This window comes from Leopardus geoffroyi, chromosome B2, assembly GCF_018350155.1.
Source record: "Leopardus geoffroyi isolate Oge1 chromosome B2, O.geoffroyi_Oge1_pat1.0, whole genome shotgun sequence".
NCBI lineage: Eukaryota > Metazoa > Chordata > Mammalia > Carnivora > Felidae > Leopardus > Leopardus geoffroyi.
Genome location: NC_059332.1, coordinates 37,593,692 through 37,619,533, shown reverse-complemented (window position 1 = coordinate 37,619,533; position 25,842 = coordinate 37,593,692). Strand labels below are relative to the sequence as shown.

General features: G+C 38.9%; 1 protein-coding gene across 5 annotated transcripts in view; it reads right to left on the bottom strand.

Moving 5' to 3' along the window:
• Positions 1-25,842, bottom strand: part of DNAH8 (dynein axonemal heavy chain 8) — a 334,161-nt gene that overhangs the window by 13,040 nt on the left and 295,279 nt on the right. For all 5 annotated transcript variants that reach the window (XM_045498070.1, XM_045498067.1, XM_045498069.1 and 2 more), the window contains 3 exons: positions 13,109-13,265; positions 9,027-9,179; positions 8,759-8,948 (listed from right to left, as the gene is read on the bottom strand). In XM_045498070.1, coding sequence (XP_045354026.1) covers positions 8,759-8,948; positions 9,027-9,179; positions 13,109-13,265 — 500 coding nt within the window. The remainder of the gene's footprint in view (positions 1-8,758; positions 8,949-9,026; positions 9,180-13,108; positions 13,266-25,842) is intronic.

The following is a 25,842-nucleotide window of genomic DNA, read 5'->3' as shown; positions in this document are numbered from 1 at the left end:
CCGATGCGGGGCTCGAACTCACGGAGTGTGAGATCATGACCTGAGCCGAAGTCAGACGCCCAACCAACTGAGCCACCCAGGTGCCCCCTGAGAAGGACAATCTTAAACAATATGTGAACATGTGTATCAACAATTGCTGGAGTACTAAGGTCCTCTTGGACCTGAGTAATCACTGGGGTGCAAATCCCTGCACTACCAAAAGTTGAGCCATTGAACAAATATTATAGGGTCATAGGTACAGAGAGCTTGACCATTTTTTTTAATATTTATTTATTTTTGAGAGAGAGAGAGAAAGAGAGTGGGGGGGAGGGAGATAGTGAGAGAGAGAGAGAGAGAGAGAGAGAGAGAAAGGGAGAGAAGATCATGTGTGAGTGAGGGAGGGGTAGAGAGAGGGAGACAGAAGATCCAAAGCAGGCTCCACGCTGTGAGCATAGAGCTCGATGCAGGGATCGAACTCACTAACTATGAGATCATGCCCTGAGCTGAAATCAAGAGTCAGCTGCTTAACCAAATGATCCACCCAGGCACTCCCACCTGACCATTTTAATAATCAAGCCTAACTGCCATATAGGTGAGCTCATCAACTACTACAAGAAATTATTGTGAAGGGGACTGAAAATACCATTCCATGGTGGCTGACTCAGCCTCTTCGAGTATGACTGACAAAATATCAGACCGCCATAAGGCAATGGAGCAGTGCTACAAACAGCATTCAGCTCAGACACAGACTGGGGGGCACACAAGGCTATCACCTGTCCTTGTGGCAGCATGGGCCTTGAAGGCACTTAGGCCTGAGGAGCAATCTTTAGAGGCGCCACGGGAAACACACGTCTGACAGTACTGGATGCCATATTACATTATAAGAACACAAAACTAAATGGTTATATGTGAAATTTTATTTTCAAATATTTCGTAGCCTAAGTGATTTTGACTCTACGTATTTGTAATAAAACTATGGTCTTGTTGCAAACTGAATTACGTTTTACTTCAATGTGTTTTTTCTTTTAATTAAAAAAAAAACCCATTTATTTAAATATCCTGAGCCAAAGAAAGAAACTTCATTGAAGGGGACTGGGTTAGAAGATCTAAAACCCAGGAGATATAGTCATGCTAAGAATCAATTATTGTCAAATAGTGATCAGAGAAGCTTCCAATTGGAAGGCGCTTTATCTGCTTGCACACTGCCTATGAACATGTATGAAATTGCTGTAATCTTTGTGATGTCCAGATTTGGTCAGGTGATATGGAACAGAAAGTAATTTTTCTCTCATGTCAAGAAAAGGAAAAGGAAGCAGAAAAGTGATTAGTGTGCAGGGAAAGCTGACCTCTACCATGCTACACCACAAATAAAAAGCAATCATAGACAAGACAAGGGTATATGTCTATGTACATGTGCATAAAGGTAGCATGCTTGAATCCAGGCCTTTCCAAGACATGAGAGCCGTGAGAGAAAGAATCAGAGTTTAAGCTGAAAACAGAAATTAAGGAAAGAGAAAGGATTAGTATTACTAACAAATAATGACACGAAAACTGAAATGTACATCTGCATTTGAGTTTTTTTAAACGTTCTGGCTTGTGGCATTTCTTAACAAACAGTAACAATTACAGATTAGTTCACATTAATACTTTGCCATTTTAAGTCATATTTCTAATGAAAAAAAAAAAAAACAAAAAAAACCAGTCATGGAAAGAGACTGTGTGTTGTGAAATACAACTTAATTTGTCTGTGTCTATGGAAGGCCAGGGATGAACCAACCCCATTACCTTGGTTCTTGAATATCAAAAATGCACTTAATGACCTCACATCCTTTTGAAAATCACTGATCTTTACCCCTCTCCCAAATTCCAAGTCTGCCAACACACCACTCCACCTGGATGTCCCACCAGCACTAGCTGACAAATCCAGTGCTCCTTGCTTTCCTCTCAGCCAGTCCCTCTTCCAACGCTCCCTGCCTTATACCAGGCCTTTAGCCTCAGCCGTTGTCTCTCTCTATTCTCTCAAAGACCCCCCCATTTAGGGTGCGTGGGTGGCTCAGTCAGTTGAGCTTCTGACCCTTGACTTTGGCTCAAGTCATGATCCCAGGGTCGTGGGATTGAGCCCCACACTGGGCTCTGTGCTGAGCATGGAGCCTGCTTAGGATCCTCTCTCTCTCTCTCTCTCTCTCTCTCTTTCTCTCCCTCTCCCCCCCTTTGTCCCTTTTTCCTGCTATCTCTCTCTAAAATAAATAAATAATGATGGGGCGCCTGGGAGGCGCAGTCGGTTAAGCGTCCGACTTCAGCCAGGTCACGATCTCGCGGTCCGTGAGTTCGAGCCCCGCGTCAGGCTCTGGGCTGATGGCTCAGAGCCTGGAGCCTGTTTCCGATTCTGTGTCTCCCTCTCTCTCTGGCCCTCCCCTGTTCATGCTCTGTCTCTCTCTGTCCCAAAAATAAATAATAAAACGTTGAAAAAAAAATTATAAAAAAAAAAAAAAAGAAAGAAAGAAATAATGAAAAAAGTTCTCCATTTAGTCACCCCATCAGATCTGTCCCTTCCTCTTCACCTAGTTAAGGTCCCAGGCTCTCTCCCTTGGACTCGGTAAGAGTCTCATTGCTCAGAAGCTTCATACTCCAGTCTACTCTCTACCTTCTCCTGGGATTATCTTTTGATCTTTGATCTTTGATCAAATTGGATCAAAGACCCAATTTGATCCCGAATTGGGACTTCCAATTGCCTTTATGATGTGGCCTAAACTCCCCCAGGAGACTCCACACACCAGCCTCACTGCCCCCCACCTCTGCTCCCCTCTCTGAACTCAGGCCATGCTGCTGTCCTTCTTTCCCTGGAGATGCCTTGTCTTTGCTCAAGTCTCTGACTGGAATGCCCCCTTCTCAAGTCCCTGCAAATTCTACCCCATTCTTCCTGTATAAAGCTCTTCTGGAGCCTTGCCTTGGCAGAATTCATCTTCCTGTCCTCTGTACTACTATGGCACTTAGCTCTCACTCGGGTGAAGCACTTATCACATTATGTTAAAGTTGCTGATGGGTCTGTCTTACCAATCAGATTATGAAGCTCCTTTAGGGCATGAATTGGGTCTCAAATCTCTCTCTATTGAAAGCACCTAGCAGAGGGGCTAGCAAATGGAAGGTGGTTAGACAATCCTAATTAAGTTAAGTGCTATTTCTTCAGGCCCTCAAGCCAGGAATTACCTGGTGACAACTCACTCAAATTGAGGGCTGGTAAGGAGGAAAGAGACACTCATAAGTAGACACATGAAATCCGAGAACCATAATAAAAATGTTTCCTCCCCAAATTCAATGGAAAATCTGGGAGAAAAATAGATAAGTGAAATCTGGGAGCTGTCCTTTACAAATATAAAGCCTATTGACACAGTAATATACTATGTATAGTTTCATAAGCTCATAAAAACAGCCATGGTTAGTGTTTTAAATTTAGAAAATGTTAAGATACTTAAAAATGCATGAAGTGAATTAATGTATGTACACAGGGGACAATTAAAGGTATACTATTTGTTAAAGTATTATTTATACAAAGAAAACTGCGTAAATAAGTGTACAGCATGACGAATTTTCACCAAGAGAATACAGCCATGTAACCAACATCCAGATCAAGAAATGGAACATTCCTAGGCCCCCAGAAGCCCCCTTGCGCCCTTTTGCAATCACTGCCCTCTCCCTCAAGGGCAACCACTAGCCTGACTTTTAACACCATGGATCTGTTTTGCCTGTTTTGATTCTTTGTGTAAATGGAATTATACAGTATACATACATCACAATGTATACAGTATAACAAATTGCAACGTGTTCTGTTTGACTTCCTTCACTTGAGATTATTTTATGAGATTCAACCATATTGTGAGTAGCAATAATACCTCTTAAATTTGTATGTGTAAATTAAATTGTATTACAAGTGGACCTATAAGATGCTGAACTGTAAGGAATCCAACATTACTTTATTTTGGCCAAGAATTAATTGAAGTAGCTATGAAACTAGAAGTCAACCTCAAGAAAAAAAATCTGTAAACACCACAAATACATGAAGGTTAAATAACATGCAACTAAATAATGAATGGGGGGGGGGGGGTGGATGTCTCCACCAAGAAGACCTAACAATTGTAAATATTTATGCCCCCAAATTGTAAACACCCAAATATATATGTCATTTAAAAACAAATATAAAGAGGGGCGCCTGGGTGGCGCAGTCGGTTAAGCGTCCGACTTCAGCCAGGTCACGATCTCGCGGTCCATGCGTTCGAGCCCCACGTTGGGCTCTGGGCTGATGGCTCAGAGCCTGGAGCCTGTTTCCAATTCTGTGTCTCCCTCTCTCTCTGCCCCTCCCCCGTTCATGCTCTGTCTCTCTCTGTCCCAAAAATAAATAAACGTTGAAAAAAAAAATTAAAAACAAATATAAAGAAACTCATTGATAATAGTACAATAATAGTAAGGGACTTAACAACAATGGACAGATCATCTAAGCAGAAAATCAACAAGAAAACAATGGCTTTGAATGACACACTGGATCAGATGGACTTAATAGATATATTCAGAGCATTTCATCCTAATACGGCTGAATACACATTCTTTTTGAGTTAACATGGAACATTCTCCAAAACAGATCACATACTGGGTCACAAATCAGCTCTCAACAAGTACTAAAAGACTGAGATCACACCATGTGTATTTTCAGAACAATAATGCTATGAAACTTGAAGTTAATCATAAGAAAAAAATGTGGAAAGACCACAAATACATAGATATTAAAGAACATCCTACTAAATAATGGATGAGTTAACCAGGAAATTAAAGAAGAAATTTAAAAGTATATGGAAACAAATGAAAATGGAAACATGACACTCCCAAACCTTGAGATGCAGCAAAGACAGTCATAAGAGGGAAGTATATAGCCATCAGGCCTATCTGATGCAAGAAAAGTCTCAAATACACAACCTAAACTTACACCTAAATGAGCTAGAAAAGAAATAGCAAATAAAGCCTAAAGCCAGAAGGGAAATAATAAATATTAGAACAGAAATGAATGATATAGAAACAAGCAAAAACAACAACAACAACAACAACAACAACAACAACACAGAACAGATCAACAAAACTAAGAGCTGATTCTTTGAAAGAATTAGTAAAATTGATAACCCCGTAACCAGACTTATTAAAAAAAAAAAAGACCAAAATAAATAAAATCATGGATGAAAGTGGACAGATCACAGCCAACATCACAGAAATACAATCATAAGAGATTATTATCAAAAATTGTACGCCAACAAACTGGGCAATCTGGAAGAAATGGGAAAATTCCTGGAAACATACAAACTACTAAAAGTAAAACAGAAGAAATAGAAAATGTGAACAGACCCATAACTAGCAAAGAAATTGAATCAGTAATCAAAAATCTCCCAACAAACAAAAGTCCAGGGCCAGATGGCTTCCCAGGGGAATTATATCAGACCTTTAAAGAAGAGTTATACCTATTCTTCTCAAACTGATCCAAAAAATAGAAATGGGAGGAAAACTTCCAAACTCATTCTATGAAGCCAGATTACCTTGATTCCAAAAACAGACAAAGACCCCACTAAAAAGGAGAATTACATGCCAATATCCCTGATTAACACGAATGCAAAAATTCTCAACAAGATACTAGCAAATCAAATTCCACAGTACATTAAAAGAATTATTCACCACAATCAAGTGGGATTTATTCCTGGGCTGCAGGAGTGGTCCAATATTCACAAATCAATCAGTGTGATACACCACATAATAAAAGAAAGGATAAGAACCATATTATCACTTCAATAGATACAGAAAAGGCATTTGACAAAGTACAACATCCATTCATTTTAAAAACCCTCCACAAAGTAGGTTTAGAGGGAACATACCTCAACATAATAAAGGCCATATATAAAAAAAAACCCATAGCTAATATCATCTTTAATGGAGAAAAACTGAAAGCTTTTCCTCTATAGTCAGGAACAAGACAGGGATGTCCACCCTCACCACATTTATTCAACATAGTACTAGAAGTCCTAGCCACAGCAATCAGACAACAAAAAGAAACAAAAGGCATCCAAATCAGCAAGGAAGAAGTCAAACTTTCACTATTTGCAGATGACATGATACTCTACATAGAAAACCCTAAAGACTCCACCAAAAAAACCTGCTAGAACGTATACATGAATTCAGTAAAGTTGCAGGATGCAAAACCAACATACAGAAATATGTTGCATTTCTATACACCAATAACGAAGCAGTAGAAAGATAAGGAATCAATCCATTTATAATTACACCAAAAACCATAAGATACGTAGGAATAAACCTAACCAAACAAGAAAAAGACCTGTACTCTGAATACTATAAAACATTGATGAATGAAATTTAAGATGACAGAAAAAAAATGGAAAGACATTCCATGATCATGATCATGGATTGGAAGAACAAATATTGTTAAAATGTCTATAGTACCGAAAGCAATCTACATATTTAATTCAATCCCTTTCAAAGTATTTTTCACAGAGCTAGAACAAGCAGTCCTAAAATTTGTATGGAACCACAAGACCCCAAATAGCCAAAGCCAATTTTGAAAAAGAAAAGCAAAGCTTGAAGCATCATAATTCCAGACTTTAAGTTATATTACAAACCCGTAGTGATCAACACAGTATGGTACTGGAACAAAAATAGATACCTATATCAACAGAACAGAATAGAAAACCCAGAAATGAACCCATAATTACATGGCCAATTAATCTTCGACAAAGCAGTAAAGAATATTCAGTGGGAAAAAGACAGTCTTTTTGACAAATGGCGTTGGGAAAACTGGACAGCAACATGCAAAAGAATGAAACTGGGCCACTTTCTTACACCATACACAAAAATAAATTAAAAATGGATTAAAGACCTAAATGTGAGACCTGAAACCATAAAAATCCTAGAAGAGAACACAGGTAGTAACCTCTTTGACATCACCCATAGCAACTTCCTTCTAGATATGACCCCTGAGGTAAGGGGAACAAAAGCAAAAATAAACTATTGGGACTGCAAAAAAAAAAAAAAAGCTTCTGCAAACTATCAGGCAACCTAAAGAATGGGAGAAGATATTTGCAAATGACATATCTGGTAAAGGATTAGTATCCAGAATCTATAGAGAACTTCAACTCAACACCCCTAAAATGAATAATCCAATTAAAAATTGGGCAGAGGGCCTGAATAGACATTTTTCCAAAGAAGAAATATAGGTGGCCAACAGACACCTGAAAAGATGCTCAACATTACTCACTGTCAGAGAAAAGCAAATCAAGACTACAATGAGATATCACCTCACACCTGTCAGAAAGGCTAAACTCAACAACACAAGAAACAACAGGTGTTGGTGAGGGTGTGGAGAAAGGGAAACTGTCTTGCACTGTTGGGAATGCAAACTTGTACTACCATTGTGGAAAACAGTATGGAGGTTCATCAAAAAGTTAAAAATAGAACTACCCTATGATCCAGCAATGGCACTACTAGATATTTACCCAAAGGATACAAAAATACTGATTCAAAGGGACACACTTGCACCCCAATGTTTATAGCAACATTATCTACAATAGCCAAATTATGGAAGCAGCCCACGTGCCCATCAACTGATGAATGGATAGAGAAGTTATGGTATATGTATACACAATGTAATATTACTCAGCCATCAAAAGGAATGAAATATTGCCATTTGCAACAACATGGATAAGGCCAGAGAGTATCATGTTAAGCAAAATAAGTCAAAGAAAGACCAATACTATATGCTCTCACTCATATGCGGATTTTAATAAACAAATGAGCAAAGGAAAAAGGGAGAGGCAAATCAAAAAACAAACTCTTAACTATAGAGAATAAACTGATGGTTATTAGAGGGGAGGTTGGTGGGGGGGATGGATGAAATAGGTGATGGGGATTAAGAAGGGCACTTGTGATGAGCATCAGGTGATATATGGAAGTGTGGAATCACTATACTGTACACCTGAAACTCATATTACCCTATATGTTAACTAACTGGAATTTAAGTAAAACTTTAAAAAATAAGAATTACTTGAAGTAAAATTATCCATATTGTAGTAAGGCAAAAAGTTGTTGTGTCTCTGAACTTTATGAATTCAATGAACTCCACAAATTTCTAAACCCAAAACACTAACTTTAACCATAGTGGGTTTTATGAGCTTACCAAATTATGCACAATTTATTATGTCAATAGACATCTGGTTAGTAACTTAGTAAAAAATACTTAGTAAGAATTTCTAGAGTGAAGGAAGAAATGCAGCAGAATCACAAAGCACTTTTTCAGGGGATAAAAAACTGAGAGGGGGCCGAGTCTAGAAGTCCACTAAATGCCACATGATCAGTTTTGAAATCAGTCTAATTTCCTGCAACCTAGAAAAATTTTTGCATGTTTTGGTGCTTCATGTTTGACATTTTCATAAAACATTTAAAACTAAGATCCGAATAAAACTTTACTATTTCACATGTCCTGACCACAGGCTTGCTGAAGTAGGTGAGAAGAAAAATGGAAGGTTTGCCTCCATATTGTGGAAGCAATGGTAGAATGAATTTCAGACTGAATTTGCAAAACAATTACAGAAGGATCATCTGTGTTCCCCAGCCTTTGAAAGCCTATGCCCAGAACTTAGCAAGCTGTATCTCTGTATTATTATATATCATACATATTCATCCCACAGTGCAACTACCCTCACCTTCCAACTTTACCCGCTCTCCTATGAGCACATACCTTGCGGATTAAAGAAACCAGTCATCCAAAACACATTGGGCCTCCCCTCAAATATCCAAGTAGAAAACTGAGCGTTTCTTTCCAGAAGTTCAGTGAACCAGAAGCCCAGTGTGGATGAATCCCAGGACACTCTTTTCCAGATCTGAGGTATGCGAGCATCATACATGTTGTCCAGGGCGTCTCTCAAATTCTGAAAAAGGTAAAGTTAAAATATAAGAACAAGAGAAATCAGCAGAAGAGGGAAATGACAATTGAGATAATAGCTCACCTCACTCATAATGATTGTTCCCTCAATGGCCAATTTTAGATCACTCAAGCTACTGCGAAGTATTGCGATGACTCTTTGCATTCTGTCAATTTCTTGTCTCAGAAATATGTTCATTGAATTAAGATGTCCCATCTTGATCAAACGAGCCTTCACCTTAAAAAAAAAAAGCATACAAGAAATGAATTTCTAAATTTCTTTTATCATCTGTTATTTCTCTTCCAATGATCTCTCCTTTCTCTGTTCTTTTTCTTCCTCTGGATATATCTCTACCAAATGGATTCTAAAATATCTTTTGCAGAACCAAACTTGCCATTAAATTCCCCATTTTCTGGGCCTCAAAAACTACTGTTCAACTAAAATGATTTTTATTTCCTATTGATTGTACTTAGTTAATAATTGGAAGTGTACTTTAAAAAGCTGAAATAGAATTGTACCTTTTTTCCCTTTTAAATGATTAAGTACTAAGTGTCAGCTAAATATTCCTTTGCAATCTAACCTTTATAAGAGTACAGTTTGGAATATTTTTTTCATAATGCTTACAGAGTCGTTATTAGAAATGTCACAGAAAGTTAATACGGACAAAATCTTTACAGAGCAGTTACCAATGAACGATTGGCTGCAGTGTCCTAAGATCATTGTTGCCTTGGCCAGGGCGACTAAAGAGAGCCTTTCCTAATCTAATCAATGAAAATATTTGACTTCGTGGGAGAGCCATTAAGCACCTGTCATTTGTTATTTTTGGGGTATATCATTTATTGACCATTTTGAAGAGATCAATATAAAAGCATCTGGTTGTGGGAATAATAAAATATAACAATTATTGGAAAATAAGCCAATATATATACACATTTCAATCTAGTGTCCTATGCCCAAGAAAAGATTGACTGTGAGTCCTGGCAAGAGCTCATACAGAGATCTGAACTTTCTGCTGGCCACTATAAAAGAGATGCCAGTACATGAGGGGTAAGGATAGGCACATAGAGTGGGAGAGAATTTAGACTGATGTACCAGTCTGCAGAATCACCAGAAAGCCATTCAACTGTAGGTTCTCTGCTGGAGATGCCCACCACCCCATCCTGAGTCATGGAATGTTAGAGACGATGGCCTTCAAGTTCATCTGTTCCATCCTTCTCATTTTACATGCTAGGTTTGCTAGCATGGTGCTAAAGTGTCCCACTGAGCAATGGACACCTCTGCTTTCCTGCAGTTGGGCCACTTCTAGTGGGTGAAGGATGAAAAGGGGAAGCACAAACTCAGGCAAGCAGTGATATAAAAAGGAAGAGCCTGGGTGGGAATATCTGGGCAGGTAGAGTGAATGATATAAATCCCAGTCAAATATGCCAGTGGAGGTCCCTAACCCACTCACCATACCAACCTTCAGGTATTCTCTCAAATTCCTGGTTCTAGAACTTTACATTTTTGCAGGCTCCACTGCCTCATTCTCAGCTCAGGCCCTTCAGCCTCCAGTGGCTGAAGAGCATATATATCACCCCCTTTAAATCACGACTACTGTGTAGAAATTCACACTGAAGGAGAAAGGAAATTATGGAAATACTTTTGCAACCCCCATATGTGGGAAATTAAGCCCAGGTATTGGCTACAACGTCAAATCAACAGGCCAGGTAGGTATTTTTTAGTATGCTAACAGCCTCAAACAAATTGCCTTACCCTACTTACCGTTTTAAAGGAGAAACTTCTTTTGCAATAGAGTCAAGCTTAGGAAAAACTTAACTCTTGAAAATATAATTTTAGTACTGATTTTATTTTGAGTATGGTTATTGTTCCAGCCCCAAATTATCTTTTTATTAATAAGATGAAAGATTTGCTGCAGTCTTACATAGGATTTTCATTATATTTCTGGGACCAAGTAGTCTCTTCTTCAGTAATGTGGCTCCATTTTTACTATGAAAGTCAATAGTATAATTATATTTCAATTTATAAAATTCACTTCACAGCCACATTTTCAAGAACAAATCTCTCTCTTCAGTAAAATAAAGGACACTAAAAGGTAAGTGATCTTGAAAGAGGAAGCAGTTTTAGATGCCTCAGTACAAACTCCTTCCCATTTAGCAACCCACCTAATGACATCCCTCACACTCAGTTCCTGCTAGGATGTTGCCAGCACAGAGAACTCGGAGGAATGGCCCCAACCAACCCTGGACACCTCAAATTATCACAAGATCTTAGAAGCCTCCTCTGGTATACCAGCCTGTGGTCTAGGCATCTAGAGTGAGTTTTATTTCACTTCCACATGCCAATTTTTAAAATCTCTGAAGGCAGGTTTTATGCCCCATCTGCCTTCTGAAGATCACTTACAATGGACCGTTGAAAGTATATTGTATCCATTAAAAAAATATTTCCTTCCCTTACTATATCTATCTCTATGTGAAGCAACTGATTTCAGTATCTTGGCCAAATGTCTTGGTACTTATCTACATAATGGAAACAAAAACTGTTTTAAGAGTGAAGAAAATGTTTTGTTTTGTTTTGTTTTGTTTTGTTTTGTTTTGTTTTGTTTTAGTTTTGGGGGTACTCACTGCAGTGGGAAGCCTGTAGCTCAAGGATCCTAAGGGCTCCCAGCTGACAAGTTCGTTTTTCCCAGACTTGAGGAAGCAGGACAGAGTAGACACAAGACGACAGTTACACTAGCACTAGGGCATTAGCCTCTCACTTCTTGGTTGAAGAGCTAAACTTGACTCAGCCCCATCTGGGGCTCAGGTGAGGCTCTGCCCATCAGCAGTGAGGAGAGGACACTGAGAACAGCAGAGAGGAGGCCCTGGATGGCCAGAGGACACAACCCTGTCTTCTTGCAGGAAGAAGACCAAGTTGGAGGACTTTTCACAGAACCTTCAACCACCCAGAAATCTCACTATAGTTAAAGAGACTTTTTTTTTTTTTTTTAGATCAGCAGTTCTCAAAGTGTGGCCTGGGACCCCTGAAGGCCCTGAGACCCTTTTGGGGGTCCACAAAGTTAAAACTATTTTCATAGTAATACTAGGATATCACTTGACTTTTTGACTCTTCTTCTCTCAGGAGTATACAGTGAAGGTTTCCAGGGCTACAGGACATGTAGTATCACAACCATGTGGATATGAAAATCCACCTGCCTTCTATTAAATGAGACATTAGAGAGATTTGCACAAATGTAAAACAATACCATTATTCTCAATGAATATTTTTATCTTGGAAAACATAATTTTTTTTTCATGTTTATTTATTTTGAGAGAGAGAGAGAGAGAGAGAGAGAGAGAGAGACAAAGCATGAGCATGGGAAGAGCAGACAGAGAGGGAGAGAGAGAATCCCAAGCAGGCACCGCATTATCAGCACAGAGCCCTATGTGGAGCTTGAACCCACGAACCAGGAGATCATGACCTCAGTGGAAATCAAGAGTCAGATGCTTAACCGACTGAACCACCCAGGCTCCCCCATACTTACTTTTTAATAAAAATGTTATTTATGTTAACATGTAATGGGGTTTATTACTCTTATTTAACAATAGACTAATACATATTTTTGAAATGTCTCCATTTAAATTCCTAATATATTAAATATCAGTAGTTATAACTCACATTAACAAAAGCTGTTTGGGTCCTCATTTTGTAAAGGGGTCTTGAGATTTAAAAAAAAATTGAGAAAAACTTATTTAGATTAATAAGCAAACAACTGTGAGGTTCAAGAAGTAGAAAATTATTGCCATTCACACCGGGAGTGAATTCGTTTAAATGGTCTGCTTTCCTATTACCTGACTGGGAGGATTGTGAGACTACAAGGGGCAAAAACAAGGGGTAAGTTCAAAGAATGGACAAAGCCTAGATGGGTAAGGTATCTTGGTATCAAAAGACACAGGGATGGAGAAGGGTAGAGAAAAGGTGATTGAAAGAGAAAGTGGAGTAGAGGGTAACAAAGAAAAGTGCAGATCATAATTTGCAAGATGCCTGAGAAGGGGCAAGGAAGGGAAGGTCACAAGGGTAAAAGAAGGAGTTGCAAAGGAAGTGGAAATGAGCAGAGAGGGAGGTCCCAGGACCTCCCTCAACTTTGCGGAACCCGAAGACAGCCCTGTACACACCAGGGCATGGCTTACCTCATGAGGAATGTAGTCAGGAGGCAGTTTGCTCAGCATATCTTCAGATAATCTATAAACAATGGCTTCCCGGGTCTCTCCGACTCCCCCTCCACTCTCTTTGGGTTGAATGTTGGTAATTGTTTCAAGAACAGCAGAAGCAGTGTTACTCTGATACCTGATAAAAGAGTGAACTGTTCAGAATGTAGCAGGGAAATGTACCTTCAGAGATAATTATTAAAGCTAAAATGAACTGATACGATCACTTCAAGCCACACCGAGAAAAAGGAGGGGGGTGGAGGGAAGGAAACTTTATAATCAGCCCACAGGAATGAAAAAAAATAGAGATTCATTCTGCCTGCTAACTATTGCCTCCTAACAAGACATGGAGAACATTACAGAAATGAAAGGGTCTCCATCTTCAGAGAAAGAGATTCCACAAATGTCCTTGGCAACCCAAAGCAGCACTATCCAATTTTGCTTGTCACTAACCTGCAAACCTCATGCTGGACAACCAACATACCTCCTTTTATTTTCTCCCACTTAAAGACTGGTCATAAGAATCTATAATTATATGGTAATTTGTTAGGTCAAAGAGAATCACTCATAATTCCTCTGTGAATTACAAATTATTAAAATTTCATTGTTTTTTTTCTGTTTTGTTTTCTCACTTTACCACTGGTTTTATGATTTCCAAAGTAATCTATTGGCATCCATCTGCTCCACCAGTCTAAAAATCCCACTCATCTTTAAAATCCATGTGTCCAGGGGCACCTGGGTGGTTCAGTCGGTTAAGCATCTGACTCTTGGTTTAGGTTCAGGTCATGACCTCATGGTTTGCGAGTTCAAGCCCCACATCAGGCTCCATGCTGACAGTGTGGAGCCTGCTTGGGATTCTATCTCTCCCTCCCTCTCTCTCTCTCTCTCTCTCTCTCTGCCTCTCTCTCTCTCACAAGTAAATAAATAAACTTAAAAAAATTAAATTAAATTAAATTAAATTAAATTAAATTAAAATCCATGTACCCAAATAAAGATTTACTATGTACCAGGCACTGAGCTAGGTGCTAGAATATGGTGGTGAACAGGTTCCCCCTGCCCCACCTTGGTGCCTTTCTCTGTCTAGTGGAAGAGGGGTGCATTTGTCAATACCACTTTAATACCTGATGTGGAGGAACAGAATAGAATGCTTTAAAAGAGAATAGTCTGTCTGTGTCTCTCCCTTGTTTTTGTTCTCTCTATATCTCTTCTGGGTCAACCAGATGCTCTGAAGGGTACAAACCTAGTTTTTGTCTTGAAATGGCTGGGCCTAGGGGCGCCTGAGTGACTACGTCAGTTAGGCGTCTGACTTCAGCTCAGGTCATGATTTCACGATTCATGAGTTCAAGCCCCACATCGCGCTCTGTGCTGACAGCTCAGAGCCTGGAGCCTGCTTCCGATTCTGTGTCTCCTCTCTCTCTGCCCCTCCTCCCAATCATGCTCTGTCTCTGTCTCTCTCTCAAAAATAAATAAATATTGGGGCGCCTGGGTGGCTCAGTCGGTTAAGTGTCCGACTTCAGCCAGGTCACGATCTCGCGGTCTGTGAGTTCAAGCCCCGCGTCAGGCTCTGGGCTGATGGCTCAGAGCCTGGAGCCTGCTTCCGATTCTGTGTCTCCCTCTCTCTCTGCCCCTCCCCCGTTCATGCTGTGTCTCTCTCTGTCTCAAAAAAATAAATGTTAAAAAAAAATTTTTTTTTTAATATTTTTTTAAAAATTAAAAAAAAAAGAAATGGCTGGGTCTGGACACACAGATGGTGTGTGTGCATCAGTGTGAGAGTCAGTAGGATATTAAAGTCCCCTACTATTATTGTATTGCATTGTACTATTGTACTATTGCTGTATTGCTGTCAATATCTCCCTTTTGGTCTGCTAGTATTTGCTTAGGTGCTTATAAGTTGGGTGCACAAATATTTACCAATGTTATATCTTCTTGTTGAATTGACCCCTTTATCATTATGTAATGACCATCTTTGTCTTTTATTACAGTCTTTGTTTAAAAGTCTATTTTGTCTGATGTAACTACCCAAGTTTTCTTTCAGTTTCCACTTGCATAAACCATCACTTTCTGTTCCTTCACTTGCAGTCTGTGTGTGTTCTTACATTTGAAGGCAGCACATAGATGTGTCTTTTTTTAATCCATTCAGCTACTCTATGTCTTTTTTTTATAATATGAAATTTACTGTCAGATTGGTTTCCATACAACACCCAGTGCTCATCCCAACAGGTGCCCTCCTCAATACCCATCACCCATCCTCCCCTCCCTCCCACCCCCCATCAACCCTCAGTTTATTCTCAGTTTTTAAGAGTCTCTTATGGTTTGCCTCCCTCCCTCTCTAACTTTCTATGTCTTTTGATTGGAGAATTTAGCCCATTTACATTTGAAGTAATTATTGATAGGTATGTGCTTATTGCTATTTTGTTAATTGTTTTCTGATTGTTTTGTAGTTCTTCCCTGTCCTTTTCCTCTTCTGCTCTCTTCCCTTGTGGTTTGATGACTTTCTGCAGTGTTATGCTTAGATTCTTTTCCTATTATCTTTTGTGTATCTACTACAGACTTTTGTTTTGTTACCATGAGTCTCACATATAACAGCCTATAAATATCACAGTCTGTTTTATGTTGACAGCCAATAAGTAAATAAGGCCTTTTTCACAGGAAGACTGAGGTTGTGTTTTGGTCTGCTGCGTGTGCCATGCCTTGTGGGAGGAAGCCTATTAAGAACTGTCCTTCTAATTGTTTCAGTCCTGTGGGGCCCAGAAATGCAAGCGATCCTGGCCACTAGAGCTAGGCATGCAGGAATATCCTCTGTGTGGGATGTCTGCTGGCTTTAGCAGGGCTATGGGAAAAAGTGGGGCTGGGGTGGCCTACCAGCTTTAGCAGGGCCACAGAAAAGCACTGGGGTTCGAATATCCCTAATAGCACTAGTAAGGCCAACCAGTGTCACCATCCTTAGTGATAGTCCCAACAGGGTCCCTGCCTCTCTAGCAGATGCCTTAAGATTAGCAGGTGAATCTCCTTCACATATGATCTAAGTGCTTTTCAAACTGCTGTTTTTTGCTCTGAATCAAGGGGTGAGTGAGTCTGCATAAGAGCCCTGTTCTTGATTCCCTACAGCCCTTTGGGTCTTTTAGACATAAGCCGCATTGGTTTTAAAAGCCAGGAAGTTTGGGGTCTGTCTCTCTGGTACAGGTCCCAACCGCTGGAGTACCTGATGTGGGGCACAAACTCCTTGCTTCCCAAGGAGAAGCTCTGTATTTATGAGATCCCTCTCAATGATGTGTCACTGTGCCAAGGGCAGGGTTTTGGGTGAGACAACATCTGTGCCTCTCCTATTCATCTCAGTGTAGCTCTTTCATGCTTCATTGTGGAGCAGCTACTCAGTTTTCAGGTCTTTTTAAGAAGGAATTGCTTCATATGTAGCTGTAGATTTGGTGTCTCTGTGGGGGTAAGTTAGTTCAGGATATTCCTATGCTGCTATCTTGAACTGCCTCTTTCTGTGAATTCTATCTATCGTCTATCTATCTATCTATCTATCTATCGAAAGAGAGAAAGAGTAAGGCAGGGGCAGAGGGAGAGGGAGAGAGAATCCCAAGCAGGCTCCATGCAGACCCAACATGGGGCTCAATCCTACGACCCTGGGATCATGACCTGAGCCAAAATCAAGAGTTGGACACTCAACTGACTGGACCACCCCAGGTGCCCCAGCCTGTTACTTATTAATTCACTAGGTTTGTTGCATTAATCAACATTCATTCATATCATCTATGTGATTTTAAAAACCTCAAACCAAAAATTTATTTTAAGGTATTTTTAGGAAGTTCTAAGTGGCAGCTGGTAAAACCAAACACACACCTGTCCTGGAATAATGTGCCCACAACAAGGTCTCAAAGAATCCAACAGTTAATTTCCAACAGACTTGAGTTCACAATCAAAACTTACAGAACCCATGAAGAAACTAAACAAGAATTTTTATTCTGAGCAAGAGCCAGTAGAAACAACAGAAAGCAGAAACAAACCTGCAAAGATCACAGATAATACATTTTCAGATGTATGTTACAAAGATGTTTTTATTATATCAGGGGGGAAAAAAGGATGATTGATACTGCATGTATGTTAGCTAACTTGAATTTTAATAAAAATTTAAGAAGAAAAAAAGGATGATTTAAAATGTAAGTATGAAACAGGAAACTCTAAACATGAATAGCATAGAACCTCTGGAAATTTTTTAAAATATTAAAATTGAAAACCTGTATTAGTTTTTTATTGCTGCTAGAACAAATTACCACAAAATAAGAAGCTTAAAACAACATAAATTTATTATCTTACCGTTCTTTAGTTAATAAGCCTGACATAGTACTCATTGGGCTAAAATCAAATTGTCAGCATGGCTGAGTTCCTTTCTGTAGGCTGCTGGGGAAGATCCATTTCCTTGTTCATTTGAGTTGCTGGAAGAATTCACTTTCTTACTGAGGTCCCCAATTCTTTGCTAGCTGTCAGGTGAGGGCCCTCCCTAGCTTCCTGAGGCCATCTGCATCCTTTGGCTCATGGCCCCCTTCCTATATCTTCAAAGATCACAAAGGCAGGTCAAGTTCCTTTCTTGCTTTGTATCTTTCCCCCTGCTTCTATTTCATCTCTCTGACCCACTCTTCCTCCTCCATCTCCCACTTCTAAGGTTCATTTGATTAAATTGGGCCTTTGATATTCTACAATAACATCCCCATCTCAAGGTCCTTACCCTTAAGAAAATCTGTAAAATCCTTTGTGCCACATAAGGTCACATATATACAGGTTCTGGGGATTGGGATGTGGATATCTTTGGGGGTCATTATTCTGCCCACCATAACAGTTAACAATGAGTCAAATAGCAGATTAGATTCAGCCAAATAAATAATTAGGAAACCGGAAAATAGATCTGCAGACATTATCCAGAATGCCACAGAGGGGAAAACAAATAGGGAATGTGAAAGAGAAGTTAAGAGACATATAGGATAGAGTGATACGTTCTAACATACATCTCAGGCAAGCTTCAGAAAGATAGAAGAGAGAGAATAAAAAAGATAATAAGGGGTAGAATAATGACTGGGAATTGATGAAAGACTTGAATCCTCAAGTTCAGGAAATTCAATGCCTCCTAAGTAGGATAAACAAATAAATAAATAGAAATCATATGTAGACATATCACAGTGAAATTGTAAAACACTCAACACAAAGTGAATATCTTAAAACCAACGAGAGAGAAAAAAGATTATCTAGAAAGAAATGACAATTAGACTGATGGCCAATCCTCAACAACAGCAATGGAAGCCAGAAGAAAATGGCAGAGTGTGCTGCATATGTTAGGATAAAATAACTATAAAACAAGAATTGTATACCAAGCAAAATTATCTTTCAAGAATAGGGGCGCCTGGGTGGCTTAGTCGGTGAAGCGTCCAACTTCAGCTCAGGTCATGATCTTGCAGTTTGTGAATTCAAGCTCCGTGTCAGGCTCTGTGCTGACAGCTCAGAGCCTGGAGTCTGCTTCAGATTCTTTTCCCTCTCTCTCTGTCCCTCCCCTGCTCATACTCTGTCTCTCTTTCAACAATAAATAAACACTAAAAAAAAAAAAAGAATGAACACAACACAAAAAATTTAAACAGACATTTCACAAAAAAAAAAAAGCTATATTAAGGCCAATAAACACATGAAAAGATGCTCATTATTTACATAAAAAATGCAAATTAAAACCACAATGAGATAGGACTTCAGACTTACAAGAATGATTATAATAAAAAAAGAGACAATAACAAGTGTTGGCAAGAATCAGAGAAACTTGAACCCTCATACATTGTTGGAGGGTATTGTAAAATGGTGCAGCCACGTTGGAAAACAATTTAGTAGTTTCTAAAAATGTTAAGAATAGGTTAAACATATTATCCAATAATTATATTTCCAATTATCTATTCAAGAGAAATGAAAAGACATATCTACACAAAGACTTGCACGTGAACGTTCATGGCAGCAAAAAGTGGAAATTACCCAAATGTTCATCAGCTTTTAAATAGATAAACAAAATGTGGTATGTTCATATATTGGAATACTGTTTGACAATAAAAGCAATGAAGTGCTGATCCATGCTACAACACGGGTGAGCTTCAGAAACATTATACTAAGTGAAAGAATGCATCCACCAAAGACCACATAGTATATGATTCCAGTTACAGGAAATGTCCAGAAAGGCAAAATAGAGACATAAATAAGTGGTTGCCTAAGGCTGAGTGGGGGTGGTAGTGAGACCTGATTACAAATGGACATGAGGATTCTTTTCAGGGGTGATGGTAATATTCTAAAATTAGGTGGTGGGTGATAGTCACAGAAGTTTGTAAACTTAATAAAAATAATTGAATTGACCACTGAAAATGAATCAATTTATGATAGGCAAATTGTAAGTCAATAAGGTGCTTTTTTGTTTGTTTGTTTTTACAAAGGAGGGCAAAATAAGACACTGAAGGAAATTCTAAAGGATACACTTCAGAAAAGATAACTATTCTGGTGGAAGGTTTGTGGTAGTAAAGATTGGGTGAATGCATGGGCAAATGTAAACATCATTATGGCATAAAACAATAATTATATTTTTAATTGTGGGTTTATAAAAAAAAGATAAAATTAAAATATTGGGATGCCAGGAGGTGAGTAACTATAGTTAAAATTACCTAAGAGATTTTTATTGAGAGGAGGGTAAAGATACTAATTAAAAATTTTTTTGATGTTTATTTATTTTTGAGAGAGAGAGAGAGAGAGAGAGAGAGAGAGAAACACAGTACGAGCAGGGGAGGGGTAGAGAGAAGGGGAGACACAGAATCTGACCAAAGCAGGTTCCGGGCTCTGAGCTGTCAGCACAGAGCCTGACACGAGGCTTGAATCCATAAACGTTGAGATCATGACCTGAACCGAAGTCGGATGCTTAACTGATTAAACCACCCAGGTGCCCCAAGATACTAATTTTACACTTAATTAATATTGGATGTTAAAATTTCTAGGGTAACCAGTAAAAAAAATAGAAATAGTACATAAATTCCAAACTAGCACAGGGACAAAAGTAGAATGAAAAAAATTCATATTCAGCAAGAAGTCAAAGACAAGGAAGATGGAGCAAAATATAGAAATGGTGGTGCAAAATAAGCAACATTTTATATTTTATACACATGTTATAAATACTCATGTATTTAACACTTAATCAGTTTTGTTAAAAAATAACAAGTGTACAAAGATGTATGTACAAGGCTGTTTGTAATGGTATCTGTAATAATAAATCCTGGTAAAGCCCTATAAAAATCTATACAGTCAGTAAAAATGTGATGTAGCTCTCTATTAATTGGTAAGTTGAGGTTATTGAATTGAGATTACGGAATGAAATAGCATGGTACATTCTGTTTTATAAAACATTCTGTCTTATACTCCACTGTATACATATGCCTCATCAATCAATAGTCACTTAGGTTGGTTCTATATCTTGGCCATTGTAAATAATGCTGCAATTAAAATTATTACTCAGCCATAAAAAAGAATGAGATCTTGCCATTTGTGATAACATGGATGGACCTACAGGGTATTATGATAAGTGAAAGAAATCAGATGGAGAAAGACAAATACCATATTTCACTTACATGTGGAATCTAAAAACACAAAACACAACAACAGAAACTGACGCATGAAGAAAGACAACAGACTGGTGGTTGCCAGAGCAGAGGGGGTTGGGAGGATGGGCAAATTGGGTAAAGGGGAGTGGAAGGTACAGGTTTCCAGTTATGGAATGAATAAGTCGCGAGGATGAAAGGTATAGCATGTGAATATAGTCAATAGGATTGTAATAGTGTTGTATGGTGACAAATTGTAGCTACACTTGTGGTGAGCAAGGCATAATGCATAGAGTTGTCAGATCATTATGTTGTTGTAAACCTGAAACTAATATAACATTGTGTGTCAACTATACTTCGATAAAAAAAATAGCATATTACAAAAACCTAATATTCTGTTAACATTGTGCATGTAAGCATGGAAAAGATCTGGAAGGGTATTTTTATAGTGGGATTTTTGTATGAGCTTGTGCTGTGATTATTACTTTCTGCTTTCTACAATGTTTGTTTTTCTCAGTAAGAAAGTATGATTTTTTATAATAAAGAGTATTAAGACCATTTTCATTTTGAAAATGAGAAAAAATAAGCCCCCAGATGCAAAGCCCACCAAGGACTCAACAGAGATGAATCAGTGACAAATGTTTGAGGTTCATTGAAACGCCTCTTACAAATCCCTAGTAATCTTTGTGCCCCACCAGAAAGGCCCCCTTCTACCTTTCCTCACAGCATTTGGAAAGAAAGAATTACACCTTTCTCTTTTTCATCTCTAGCATGAATTGTGCAAATTTACTCACTAAGGAGCTACTGCTAAAATTACGCAGGCTTCTTTGCTTATGAAAAAGCCACATCTTGTGTCAACAGAGGAAATTCTATTCAGCTAGCCTTTAATTCAATTAGGAAATCAGCTGAAGAGTGAAAGAGAGGCTGTGTCTTTAGAATTTTCTTTTTTTTAAGTTTTTAAAAATATTTATTTATTTTTGAGAGAGAGAGAGAGAGACAGAGTGAGAGCGGGGGGAGGGGCAGAGAGAGAGGGAGACACAATCTGAAGCAGGATCCAGGCTCTGAACTGTCAGCAGAGAGCCCAATGAGAGGCTCGATCTCATGGACCATGAAATCATGACCTGAGCCAAAGTTGCATGCTCAACTGACTGAGCCACCCAGACTCTGCAAGAATTTTCATTTGATTAGCAGGTAGAATAATGCATCTGGCCCCAAATGTACATATCCAAACAACTGCATCCTTTCCAAAAGTTGTGGCTAAGGTAAATACATCTGCCACTATGCTCTATGAGCTGGACTTACAGTCAGCTACAGTGATTATGAGGGTTCTTTGTCAAACCCAGTGAATGTTTGTAACCCAACCAGAGTTGGTGTATTAACTCCATATTACCTTTAAATATGAGTTTCACAATAAAGGCCAATAAGGTAAAAGCTGATGTTGAATAAAATTAAATGAAAATTGATTTTGTATAATTTTACACAGAATTTAAAATTCATTTTTGATTATTTTTTAATGAGCAACCTCTACTCAGCTGTTGGGAGTTTTAGAATATCCTCCCAAAGACATTCATTTAAAAGTTGAAAGATGACCAAATCAGGCACACACAAAATTGAACATGTATATTGGTAATTAAAAATTCTAGTAAAATGGGACAAAAAGCACTTGCAACTCATTCCTGAATTTTGAAGTATGGTGCTATCCCAGTTTTTTAAAAGTCATATAAAGTATAAGAAAGATACAAGTAACTCCTAAGGGGAAAACCTATGAAAATAGCTAATGTGACAACAAAATGGAGTCATCAAAAGTCAAGGATCCACATATTATTATACACAGTTCTCAGAAATGTAAACTTGTATGTGATTTATATTCTAGGATTAGATCTTATTCTAGCATTAGATACAGTAAAGACAGACAATGTTGGCAGACTGCTGTGTTAGAGAAGATGTAGGTATCACTGTCACTGTCTCACTGAGGGCTGTGCAACTCCAAGCAAGTCTGGATAACATGAAACCTCTGGCTTTATCATAATCTCCACATATCCATATTTCTGCTGACTCCCAGGACTCCCTGTTAGTTAAATCAAACAGTTCCAAAACCCACCTCATTGTTCCCATTCTCCCTTCGCCCCAGTCTGTCCCATCTCCTTTTAACAATATCAACGTCTTCACCCAGCTGCTGATCTACAGACTTCAGAGATAGTCTCCACCTGATGCCACTCTCCAGCTCTTCTTGGTTTCCAAGGCCTATTTCCACATCACTTCTAGCATCCATCTAGAAATTTCCAGCATCTTCATGGTGCCCCACATCTTGGAAAAACAGTCTCTGCATGTGCATCAGCCTCACGGTTAGGCTGCTCCTTTCTTGAATCCCCTCTCCACCACGCTCCAGACTTGGGTGGACTTGGTCCCGCACACATAGCACACGCACACACTTTACACCGTCATGCCCCTCCTTGGGCTGCTCCTCCATGTATGTGCCCTAAGCTATGCATTTTATTTTCACTATGCTAAATCATTTTATTTTTTTAATTTTTTTAAAATTATATATATTTAAGGTGTACAATTTGATGACTCGACATCTGTATACGCCCTTTACTGCTCATTATCTTCCTCTTTCCTTGCACTGTCTTTCTTGTCCCCAGGGCTACAGTCCTTTCCTCCCTAATCCTACCCTCCCCTGAGAACTCCTGCACATTCATTGAGTCACAGCTCAGAGGAGGCCTCTCTCGATAGCTTAACTTTAATACCTAAGCTGCAATTTATTGCTCCTTCGCCTTTGTTCTCATAGCTTTGTGTGTGTGTGTGTGTGTGTGTGTGTGTGTGTGTGTATGTGTGTGTGTGTGTGTCATATATAATCCTGATTTTAGAGTCTGTCATGTTGTATTACATAACCATTTGCCACTCATTTATTTTCCCTAATACATGATGACCTCCAAGGGCAAGGACTGCATTTTACTAATCTCTGTATCCTGAGTTGGCTACCAAGTAAGTTCTCAATAAATATTTGTTTGTTGAATTCAGGCCAATTGGCTTGACTTTTATTAAACCTCAAATGTAAAGGAGAGCAATTCTCCAATATTTAAAGGGCATGAAAATTTAATTATTTGTTTCTTCTTATGGTAAAAGCATAGTAAATTATCATTATCACTTCCTGGCACGTTACCTACTATCATTACCTACTTCCTGGCACATTTCCACATACAAAGGGAAACATATATAAGTTCTATGCTCTCAAAACACAGGAGAATCAGAAAGGCATCATTTGAGGGTAAAGGACAACTGTTTTCAGTATGATATTTAAGCACAGATCTTTAAAGGTTGAGGAGAATAAAACCACAGTAAATTTCCATTCACACAACAAAAACCAGAGTTCATTCTTTGTGCCTGTTCTAACGCCAAACAAAAGAAGGGAAAGACCTCCTATCTGCGATTCTCAGGAGCTCTTGGCTCACCTCCAGTCTGTTGCCTCTTTGGAAATACACTCTGCACCAGAGGCTGAGTGCCAACAGTGGACACCACTGCAGACATGACCATCATGCTCTTGGCCGGCACTGGCCATGTTCACCAGTGCTCCAGGGAGGGGCCAATGGATATGCTACTGCTGCTAGATCTCACCTAAGAAGTCATTTTCTCGGTGGCTGATTTTATTTTTTTTTTATGAGGTGATATGAAAATAGTCCTCAGGACATGGATGTGGGTACGAAGTCCTGAAAAGCTGACCCATTTTGCATAAGAGCTAGACAAGATCTCCAGATCACCTCCCCACCACATATTTTATGAGGCACAGAATGCCAGGGCTGTACAACTCACATTTCTTTATCCACAATGTGATTTTCTGTTTGCTGAGTGAGGGAAGGCAGAAGCCTAGTTAGCTAGCTATTATGGAGAACTGTGAATATCTCTATATGCCTCAAAAGCCTTTCAGGCTTTCAGGAAAACAGTCCCTATAAATGTTCTGAGAAGAACGAGAACTATAATACTCCAAGAGCTTTGGTTCCAAGTTACTTCTAGAAGAAAATTTCTCTTTGGAGCTAAGTATGGGAAGAAGCTCATATCGGTCTTGTAGCTTGGTGGTTTGGGGCAATTGTCTAGGTCACCTCTGTTGGGTGGCAGTCAGGGTCTTGGCTAATAAAAATGCAAAACAAGTGCAAAACAGAACTGTCTATAAATAAGCAATTAACCATCTAATGAGATATTAGTGCACTATCACATCCAAATCAGGCTACATTCATATACATCTTTGCATATGAGATAACAATAAACATACATTTTTAATAAAAATCTGAAACTCAAATTTCAGCTAATGCTAAAAGGAATACAATTAAATTCATCCTGCATACAAATGAATATAAAAGTTGTAATAAGACATCTGATAAATTTCAGAAGGTAGAAAAATATGCATAATCGTTAATGAGAAAAAGAGCGAAAATAAATAACAGTTTCTGACATTGAGATAGTTGAATTTGCAGAGTCCTTGGTAGCGTATAAATCTAGATAATAAAATGTGAATAAACTATGCATTTTTATGGTTTCTGTCGCCAAGGTATCTAAGCTCTTGGGAGAGGTTTTACTTATTTTAAAGCATTTATTCAGCTGTATTTCCCACCCACCCTCCTCAGGGATCCTGCATTCTTAAGGAAGAGAAAGAATCATTATCTCTTTTTGCAAATTTCTCTCTTCTCTCAAATTTGTGTGGATGCTAACTTCAGAGTGCAAATTCTATAAGCAGGGACATAGAGTTCCCCACCATGGCCCAATGACAGCCCATGAGCTCATCTGAAAGAGTAATGTTGAACAGGGTGCACAATCAGATAAACTGATCAGGATTCTTCTAGCTGGGGACATTCACACAGATTTCTCACTGTATCTTAGAGAGTCCACCCCCCTCTTGTACCTTCGAGTATTATTTCTGTACAAATACCTTGAAACTTCTCACCTGGGCTCCAATCCATGTTTCTTCCCCACTCAGACATCCCTTTGTCTTTCCTAATTCAACACACCCAAACAGGACTCTGCAATGTCCCCTCGAATGCACTCCTGTTTCAAACTCCACCACCATCCCAGCCACCAGACCAGAAATGACAGGGGAGGCTTCAATTCCTTCTTTCA